The 10,308-nt window shown below is 56.2% G+C and overlaps 1 protein-coding gene across 2 annotated transcripts; it reads left to right on the top strand.

Annotated features, from left to right (window-relative positions):
- Positions 1-226: 226 nt before the first annotated feature.
- LOC102370046 (zinc finger protein RFP-like) lies at positions 227-10,209 on the top strand. 2 transcript variants are annotated; one of them, XM_006038833.3, is made up of 6 exons: positions 227-817; positions 1,134-1,229; positions 1,913-2,140; positions 2,474-2,496; positions 4,374-4,486; positions 6,111-6,852. In XM_006038833.3, the coding sequence occupies exons 1-6, from the start codon at positions 401-403 to the stop codon at positions 6,824-6,826; spliced, it is 1,593 nt and encodes a 530-aa protein (XP_006038895.1). In that variant the 5' UTR covers positions 227-400; the 3' UTR covers positions 6,827-6,852. The 2 variants fall into 2 exon arrangements, with proteins under 2 accessions (XP_006038895.1, XP_025051192.1); XM_025195407.1 differs by lacking the exon at positions 6,111-6,852 and adding an exon at positions 9,873-10,209 and having other exon boundaries at positions 231-817.
- Positions 10,210-10,308: the final 99 nt, after the last annotated feature.

The following is a 10,308-nucleotide window of genomic DNA, read 5'->3' as shown; positions in this document are numbered from 1 at the left end:
CGCTGGGCCGGGCAGAGGAGGACGGTCTTTCCCTGCACAGACCCCGCTCAGGGAAGAGCCCTGCTCAGCCCGGGCTCCTGGGTCAGTGGAGGAGGCTGCAGCAACTTGTGGCAGACTCTGTCCCTAACTCAGAGCCGGGAGCTGCCCCTGAGAGCAGCCCAGGCTGCAGCCCCCCAGCTCAGGGACTTCTCCAGCTGGAGCCAGCCCCAGGGCAGCCCTGGACCCTGCAGAGGCTGTGTGTGTTAACTGTTCCCCTGCGCTGGCTCTGTCTGCTTGGGCTCAGGGATTGGTAAGGCAGGGGCTCCGCCCAGGCTTTGCAGTGACAGCAGGAAGTGAAACAGGCTGTTGCACTCAGGAAAGTAAATTTACTTGTCCGGCTGCTCCCCTCTGCCCAGGAGCCATGGCTGCGGGGGACCTGGCAGGGAGCATCCAGGAGGAGCTGACCTGCTCCGTATGTCTGGACTATTTTACGGATCCGGTGACTCTTGACTGTGGGCACAACTTCTGCCGCGCCTGCATCGACCAGTGCTGGGGGGAGTCGGAGCCAAACTGCTGCTGCCCCCAGTGCAGGGAAACGGCCCCGCGGAGAAACCTGCGGCCCAACCGGCAGCTGGGCAACGTGGTGCAGCTGGTGAAGGGGCTGAGGCTGCAGGCGGAGAAGGAGCCCGAGGGGCAGCGCATGTGCGAGAGGCACCAGGAGCCTCTGAAGCTCTTCTGCGAAGAGGACGAAGCCCCCATCTGCATGATCTGCAGGGAGTCCCGGGCGCACAGAAATCACACGGTGATTCCCATCGAGGAGGCTGCCCCCGAATACAAGGTAGGGAAGAGCTGTCCTGGGCCTGGGAGTCACAGCTCCGGCTGCTCTGCAGTCAGGCACCCCCGTGTGCGTCTGATCAGCCTGGACCAGAGCCGGGACCTGCCGAGATCGGGGCGCAGGCACCTGGCGGGAGACAGTGGGTCTGGGAGGGACGGGGCAGGTCCACCTCCCTGGCCAGGAGTCCCCTTGCAGCTGGGGTCGCTCGCTCTGTGGCTCAGGCCTGTGGGAAGTGCTCGCAGAGCCTCACGCTGTGCAGCGAGGATTTTACTGCCTAGGGCCCCAAACCAGACATCAGAGCTATTTCCTGTATTTCCAGGAACAAATCCGGAGCGGCCTCGAGCACCTGAGGGAGCAGAGAGAGGAGCTGCAGGGCCTGAAACGCGCCTGGGAGCAGGAGAGTGAAAGGCTCCTGGTAGGTGCCCGGCGCAGGGAGGCAGCGGTGGCAGCAGGTCAGGGGTCTCGGTGCTGCTCCCTGTCCGTGGAGTTGGGAGGGGAGGAAAGATGTTCAGGGCTGAGGCAGTGAAAGGTTCAGGGTCAGATAAACAGGGCAGGGCTGACTCCACCCTCACTTCCCTGGTGTAAATGAGGAGTGGGATCCTGAGGGTTTACACTTGGGCAAAGAGGGCACCATCCACCCCTGCCCCCAGCTGCTTGGCAGGGAGGAGAGGGCAGTGTAACTGCTGCACATGAACTGGTGTCAGTGAGGCTGGGGTGGTGCCAGGGGAGGTGGGGGTTTCTACTGGTGCCAGGGTCAGGCCTGGCAGGGGTCTCTGGGCCTCCCTTAGTAGCTCAGGCAGGGTCATTGGCCTTGGGGAGGCTCCTCATTCATGGCTGAGTTGGGGCAGTGCTGCTGTGTCCTGGCCCTGCCCTGCAAACCCCTGGCTCCCAGGGGCCAGCTGCAGCCAGAGGGTTTGAGTGCCTGAGCGCTGTGAGAAGCTCCCCTTGCCTCTATGCCCTGGGGTATATGCACCAAGCTTCACCCTGTGGGGTTGGAAAGAGGCACTCTGTGCAGCCCAGAAAAGGTTGGGTGCCATCTCCCCTGACCCCGCTGTCTCCGTGCTCCTGCCCTGCCCCGTGTCTCCCTGCCCATCCCAGAGGCAGACGGATCTGGAGAGACAGCTGGTGGTGTCTGAGTGCGAGGGGCTGCGCAAGCTCCTGGATGAACACCAGTGTCTCTTGCTGGCTCGGCTTGGAGAGCTGGATGCAGAGATTGTGAGAAGGAGGGAGGAAAATGCTGCCCGCCTGTGTGAAGAGACTGCCCGCCTAAGCACCCTGATCATGGAGCTGGAGGGGAAGTGCCAACGCTGGCCTGAGCTCCTACAGGTGAGACTGGGTCTGATGTGCCCCAATGCCCAGTGCATGGAGAGGATGGCTCCCTTGTTCTTTTGAGGTCTGGGGGTGACACAGAGAAGAGGGCACAGCTTGGGTTGTCTGCAATGCCCTGAGACCAGAACTGCAGGGAGACAGGGGTTGGTGCAGTCGGGGAGGCAGGGGAGGGTGTTGAAAAGCTACTTCTGGCCTCGCCCTGGTGCCCTGTGCAGATGGACAGCCGTCCTTCCAGAGCAGTGGGTAAGAGAGGGGCTTTGCTTCCTGGCATGAGTAGGCTGGGCTGGGGCATGCCACTGACACTCTTTTCTGTCTCTTTTTCCCCTCCAGGGTGTCCAAAGCACCGTAAGCAGGCAAGTCTGGGCTCCATCTCACCCCTCATGCCCCACTGGTTAACTCCTGGCTGCAGCCCCATCCCCCAGCACTTGACTCTATGACACCCTTCCCTCAGGGCCCAGCCTCCTCCATCCCCATGGCCCTGGGGCTGCTGCTGCTATCACCCCGTAACCCCGCTGGGGGTGAGGATTGTCCTATAGCAGGAGTGAGCAATTAATGGGTTTTGGTGAGGTGTTGACAGCCACACACACGCGCGCGCGTGCGCACACATGCACAGACACATGCGCACATGCTCCTTGGCCCAGGCCTGCTGCCCCCTGCCTGGAACCCAGAGCTGGCATCTGCCAGCTGCATCCACAGCTGCAGGAGAGGGGGATAGAGCCTGGTTGCAGGCTGCCACGCTGTTCCACCGCTGGCACTCATGTGTGCACACCTCCCCAACAAGCCTGCAGCTCCCAGGAGCCCTGATGGAGGGATGGGATGGGATGGGATGGGATGGGATGGGATGGGATGGGATGGGATGAGCCATGCACAGGCCCCGGAAGCTGCTGGATGGAAGTAGCCCCACTCCCCACCTAGCTCCATCTTGCAGCTGGAGCCGGAGCAACCAGGGTGCTGGGAGGGTGGGGCTGCTTCTGCTCAGCATTGCCTGCAGCACTTGGGAGATGCAGTCCAGTCTCGCAGGCCCTGAGCACCACCTGCCAGCAGAGGCCAGGGCTCACCTGCAGCTCACCTAGGGCCTGCGGGGCCAAGCTGCATCACCCAGGCACTGCGGGGCTCGCTGGGCAGAAACAGCATCACCCACCTGCCTGGTACCAAGTGGTGGGTCCTGGGCGAGTCGCGCTCAGCCCCCCAGCGTCAAACGGTGGGTGGCAGAGGTGGCAGGGGGCGCTGCCTATGCCCAGTGTCCCCTGCAGATCCAGCAGAAGCCAGAGATGCAGCCATCGCCTCTGCAGCCTGCCAGCAGAGCTGGGGGCCCAAGTGCAGCTTGCTTAAGGCCTGTGCACAGTGCCGCCACACATGCTACCTGCCAGCAGGCTGGATAAAATCAATTGGCATGCCTGATCCAGCCTGCAGGCCATATTTTGTCCATCCCTGCCCTATAGCCATAAGCTGAATAAGCCTCTCCCCGGGGGGTTGGGCTAGCTCAGGGTCTCTAAGCCATGGGGCCCAGCTGTAATGACTGAAAGTCTGTCCTGTCTGGGATGGCTTAGGGGTTTGCGGGGAGAGAGCTGAGTATCTCAGCCCAGGCCCCAGGGGGGCAGTGGGGCAGTGTTCCTGGGCAGAAACCCTACCCAGGAACTGCAGCAGGGACCAGGCTCCATGGAGGATGGGACTGAAGTGGAGGAGCAGCTGGGCCTGGGGAAAGGGCCCCTCTTTCTGTCCCAGAAGCCACCCCTCCCTTTCTATTGGGGCCCCATGGACCAGGCCACATGTGAAGGGAGCTTGCGCTGCCACTGTCAGGGCTGTTTTCCCCGAGGATGGGCTGAAACAGGGGCCTGTTTGGAGTATGAACATCTCCAGTCACGGTGCCCTGCAGCTCTGGGCAAAAGCCCTGGGGCAGACACAGTTACACCAGAAGCCAGTTCTTTCCCAGTACAGCTTGTCCCACCTGATCTGTTGGAGCAAGCTGTACAGGGAACAGCACCACTTTGCTGGTGTGAGCTGTGGCTGCATGAGGAGGGTTTCCTGATTGAGACCTGCTGGGATAGCTCTATTGGGAGGGCTTCATGATGCAGACATTGCTGACCGCCCAGGGTGCGCAGGCACCGGCTGGCCTGTCGGAGTCTCTGCCCTGTGGCCTCAGATCCCACTCATTTCCCCCTGTGGCCTTGAGGATGTGGGAACATCTGGTTGAGGAGTGAGAGGAATAATTGCCCATGTGTCTCTGCAGGGGCAAGGAGGGGACACCTCTGCATCCAGCCCCCAAGTTCCCTGAGCTGGAGAAGAGAATCCAGGATTTCTGTGAAGAAAACAAGTTGCAGGAGGCTGTGATAGCGTTTCTGGGTAAGGGGCACGGCATGGGCCTCTCTCTCATTGTACTGGGGTAAAGGCAGAGGAAGGGGGAAAGGGTCGTGCAGGGGAAGCCATGGAGCTGGGTTATAGGAGACCTTGTGTTTATGCTCCCAGAGGGTCCAAGCTGGGTTTAGAGGCCAGTGTGAAGGGGAACAAAATGGAAGCCAACAGCCATTTTATGCAAGTGAGCAAGTCAAGTACTAATCTGCTGACTATATATATATATATATAAAACCCCAGGAACCTGACCTTGCAGTCACAGTACTGGCTTAAACTAGTTCTTTCATTGCAACAAGTTAAAGACATGCGCATTCTTGTTAGACCGTGGCAAAGGCTGATTGGTGTATACTGTTGCTATGCCTATGATGTCATGACTTCTATATTAACCAGCTTTACCTGCAATACGAGGTCAGACCTCATCACAGTTTCTGACTGTGTATGACTCTGTCCAGAATGCATTCTTTAATAAACGAAGTCTGCAAACTCTAAATTTCTTGTTCGTCTGAGCCTCCGCCCAACGAACCCGAAGTGGGGAAAGGAGATCTTTCCCCCACAGTTTTTTGGTGTCAGTAGTGGGATGCGGCGGAACACCGAGTCGACGCCTTGAACGGTCCGGGGATACAACTGACACCCGGGGCGCCACAATCGGAGCTAAGAAATCCTATTTCAAAAATCTCACTTAATGGGTCTCAGTGCTCTCTAGACTGAACAAGTGACGTTTGCCGGCGGTAAGCGCTCCCTATGTTATTTATTGTGGTTTGAGACTTAGTTTATATTTTCCTCACTGACTGACAGTATAACAGACAATTTACCTGTGGCTGATATTTGGGATCCCTGACAGGATGACTGTTCTGACTTCGTCCGGAGACGCCTGGACTCTTTTCTCTCTATCCCTTTGCCTACTGGCCTTTAACAGTCCCTGTCCTGATAATCCTTGATAATTGGCCGTTTTCTGAAAATTTATTTCTTTAACTAAATTGGGTCAAGGATTTTCTTGTCCCGATCCTAAAACACCCTTGAGTTATATGTGTAAAACGTACTGTGCCCAATTAGGTCCCAAGAAACAGAAGCGTTTAGTTGAATTAGCGCATGCTTGGAATGGTTACACCTAAGAAAATCCTGCATTGCAGTTTCCAGATGAAGGAACCTTTGATTCCAAAAAATTACATTATCTGAGAGGAGTTTTAGAAATACTAAAACTCAAACCCAAACCCAAACAGATGGAATATTGGTTCCTATGGGATAATGAAGCTTCAAAAAGAAAGCAAAAATCCATTGAGGCTAGTCTTAGAGATTCAAATGAATTTTTTAAAAAAAATTAGCTACATTAAAAGAGGCAAAATTGGGCCAGCCTTCTATACCAGAGCAGCTCCCCACTGCTCCATCGCTCGCTAATTGCCCGCCGGCATATAAAAAGTTTACCCTAGCATTCCGGTGCCCAACGTTACCAACATCCAAGCAGATTCAGAAGACCTATTAGATTCCTGGGTACCCAGCTCTGTTCCTGTTCCTCTTCTTCCTCCTGCCTCAGTAATCAGATCAGCTCCTCATGCTGTGGCGGCAAACTCCTCACCTACCGAACCACCAACTAGCCTCCTTTCTCCCCCTTCTTCAGTTACTCTAGGCTCTGATGAAGATGATTTCCCTACTTTGCGAGACATTCAGAAAAGTCTAAAGACTGAGTTAAAACCCTTATATGACATAAAAGATGTAAAAAGGGGTTCAAATGGACAGATTGTGATAACTCTATATGCCAAGGAGGGAGGAAGATTGATTGTAACCACCTTTGACGACCCACGGTATTTTAAGCCAACCATCCTCTGGCCATTGAGACAATATCCACCTCAAATCCAAGGTGGGCAGCAAACCATTGTCCATGTCCCCAGGGAGACACACAGCAGCTGGCCACACCGCTACTGCGGGGACCCAGCAAAAGTCCCGGTATCCACTTCATCTGTAGAGTCGAGCGTAGAACTATATGGAGATCCCAACGCTCCCATGTTCCGGCTCTTGTTGAGCCCATTGATTGGGGAACCCCTGGGAAATGTTTTAAGCTCCCTAGGGAAGCTGACCAACGCCCAGCAAGAACAACATACGCAGAAGGTCGCTGCTGCCGCAACACAATGGACAGCCGTGCCGAACAAACCCCGCAGTACGGGACCACCGGAACGATCTCCGGAAGAACGGGCCATGTTCGGGTTCCTCCTTAATAAGAGCGGCCTGACCAAGGCACAAATCCGCCATCTGGGAGACACGGCCCAACGGGCCCTGGCGGAGAGACTGGGCTTCATGTTCCGCTCGGGAGACAGCGAAAAGGAAAAAAAACAGTAGCGGTCGCCGAGACGGGCTCCGCCGGCCGCGACTCCACCAATGACCGCCCATACGCCACTTTTAACGTGAGTGCAACCTCTTCTTCGCGCACTATCCCTGTTCGGTTACTTCTTGACACGGGTGCACAGGTTAACGTGCTACGCCCAGAAGTGCCCCACGTTCGCACATCAAAAACCTTGTTCGTCAGGGGGCTTCACAAAACTTCAGCCACTACCATGGTAAAATTTTTTATTGCACCCTACCCGCTTTACACAGTCATTGGTGACCTTAATATTTTAGGTGTGCCTGCCATTAAAGCCCTGAAACTGAAACATGCCATTTATTCGGCCCTCCCGCTAACCATTACCCCGGCCACGAAGCATCAGCCACAGCTGAGCATCCCTACGGCGTGGCATTACCAACCCATCCCCACACGGCCGGCGTTGCAGCCCAAGGTGGACGCGCTCCAACAGGGTTTAGAACAACAAGGACGCATTCGGCCAGTCGATGCATCAACCTACCTGTCCGCGGGCTGGGACATACCTAAACCGAGTAACCCGACCGATGCCCAACTGGTCCTGGACTATCGCCAAGCTAACCGCCGGTGCGTGCCACTCCAGCTCCCGGCCTCACACACAATTACTGAAATCCTAGACGCTATAACAGCCACCCAACGTCAGGGAGAGTGGTTTGCGACCACTATCGACCTAAAAGACATGTTTTACTCTATCCCCATTAGTGACCCGCAGGGGATACTTAACATGTGTGTGGCAGGGAGAATGTATACATGGGCAGTTTGCCCGCAGGGATATCGCAATACCCCTGCACTGGCCACCGTGGCCATGGGAGAGACATTGCGCACCTTTGAGCCCCATCGGCCCCCCCACACTCACATATGGTCCTATGTTGATGACATCATCATCCTTGGTGCCGATCGCGCCAGTGTTCGAACCGCCACGGCCAGCCTCAGCCAACACCTACAAGATGCGGGATGGACTGTTAACACAACAAAGTCCCACCTCGAGCCCACAACAGACGTCACCTTCCTGGGGACCCGATTCTCCGGGCCATTCTGTTGGGGGACCACACATGGAATGGACGTCCCTTTATCAGACACACACCCTAGCACGCTCAAAGACTTTCAAGCCCTGCTCAGACGCTTAAATTGGTTTCGCAATTTCCTCACCCCTGAACACCTGCCCCTCCTGCAACGACCACAACAACAAATTCCTAAGAAGACCCAATGCCGCTGCCCATGGACACCTAAAGACCAACGCAACCTTGTCACTCTATTAACCACAGTTCGAGAAACAAAGCTTCAGGCCCTACCGCTAGCCACACGACTGGCGATCTCCGTAGGGTATACCACTGCACATCTTTGGTTTACCGCCTCCGCTCCAGACCAACAACCTCTGGCATACGCGGGACACAAAACCCTACAATCTCACCAGCACCTGTACGGGTGCCTGGGGAAAATCATGCTGGCCTCCCAAATGGCGGAGCACCTAGCCGTGTCATCGGGGACACTCCTTGGCCCAGGGGCAAGCCTACTCACCTCTCTTGACCCCTTCCGACCACATCAAGAGTTCCAAGGGACTCTAAAACTTGGACCGGCCTCATCCTACGACATCAATACTATTGGTCTGGCTGGGCCCACTCTGACGTAGAGGGATTCCCAGACCCCACTGCTTCAGGCGCGACTGATAGACCCATCCTGTATGGAACAACAACCTCAGCCTGGATGGCGGCCGACGGGACCACCCGAGACAATGGCCGTTACGGATATTACTGCCAGCCGTGCTACGATATCAACATAACCTCGTCCAACCTCAGCCCTAATTCGGCACAACAAAATGAACTCCTCGCCTTCCACAGCATTCTCGAACACTGCCTCAAACATCACAACGGCACCCTCCCGGTACCCATCATAGCTATTGGCCCTGAATACATCTACCGCATCGCCGCGGGTGCCGCCGAGCCCTCCGAGAACATAGTCCAGTGGGAAGACATCTTCCAAATACTTCGCCGCTTCACCGTCTCCCCCATGCTCCGACACACCCACTCACACAGACCCGACACCAACCCTATACATGCCACCATCGACAAGCTGCTGGCTGCCGGCTCGCAGAACGAGCTCATAGATGCCTGGCCAAAAGATGTTCGAGTGGCCTTCCCTGGCACAACGGACTGCGACCTTTTCCTGAGTTGGCTCCACGAACACTGGGGCCACCCGGAGCCCCACAAAGCCGCACGCACCTGGTGCACTCACGCACCAACGGGACCCGCACCCTCGTTACAGAATTGGCAAGACATCTCGCGGGCCTGCATGGCCTGCGCCCAAAATAAACCGCATCCGCACAGGCACCAACAAGGCGCCTTTGATCCCGCTCTTTTTTCTTCTGGAAAAACTTGGCAACTAGACCTCCTCGGACCCCTTTCAGGAGCAAAGCCGTCGCTATAATAGACCTTGGCTCCCACCAACTCCTTGTCCTCCCTACCCGTTGTTCAAACGCCACGGCCATCATAGCATGCCTCAACCATGCATTTGCCCGCTGGCAGGTGCCCCACACCATCCACTCGGACGGCGGTCCCCCGTTTACCTCCAAGGCACTGGACAACTTCGCCCGGGAGCACAACATACAGTGGCACCACCACCTCCCCTATCACCCACAATCCAACAGAGTCATCGAACAGCATATTGGTCTCTACAAAGAACGCCTCTGTCTCAAGGGCGGGGGCTCATATAAAATTGGACCAAACACTCTGACCTGGTCCTTACTACCCTTAACAGCGACAAACTCCTTTGGGAAGACCACACTCCCCTTCCTCGGCCCCCCTGGACGCCCTGCTATGCGGCTTCGGACCAAGTCTGGGTCTCGATCCCCGCCGCAAACAACTGACAGCCCATTCCTGTTGTGGGAACAGTCTTACAGCCCGGCGATTTCCCTAACACCTACCTAATTTCTCTCCAAGCAGCCTCACCTCCACGCAACGTCTTAGCCCATCACAATTGGCTGAGTCGTCAGGCGGATTTATCCCCCGTAGCCCGCTAACCCCCCGTATATAGTTGTTTTTTCTTCCAGGACACCATCATGATGTCCCATTTGCCCTTGTGTACTTGTTGTATCCTGTTGTTTCTGCCCATCGATTGGACCTCAGCCAACCCGCAGCGAAGACCGTCTCACCCGCGCAACGCCGTCTTAAGCCTCCTGTCTACTTGGGCCACCTATACAACTGATCCGGATGATACCACCGGCCTTACAGCCTGTCTGCATCTTCCCATTGTCATGACCCAAAAGGCATGATTGTGTGTGTGTGCTTCGGCATCAGAATTATCCACGTTAAGTTGCAGAGCATTGCACGGGAGTTTCCTGTAGCAAGAGGAAACCCCGGTGCAGGGACCAGTTTCCCGCCTTTTCTGCAGCTTCTTTTGCAGAGTGCATTGCTCGAGTTGCAAGAGGAATGCATGGTGCAAAAGAGTTCCCGCCACCGGTATGCAAATT

Source organism: Alligator sinensis, unplaced genomic scaffold, assembly GCF_000455745.1.
Source record: "Alligator sinensis unplaced genomic scaffold, ASM45574v1 scaffold1645_1, whole genome shotgun sequence".
In the NCBI taxonomy this organism is placed as follows: Eukaryota; Metazoa; Chordata; order Crocodylia; family Alligatoridae; genus Alligator; species Alligator sinensis.
Note: the sequence above shows the minus strand (reverse complement) of the source record. Positions and strands in the feature narration are given on the sequence as shown.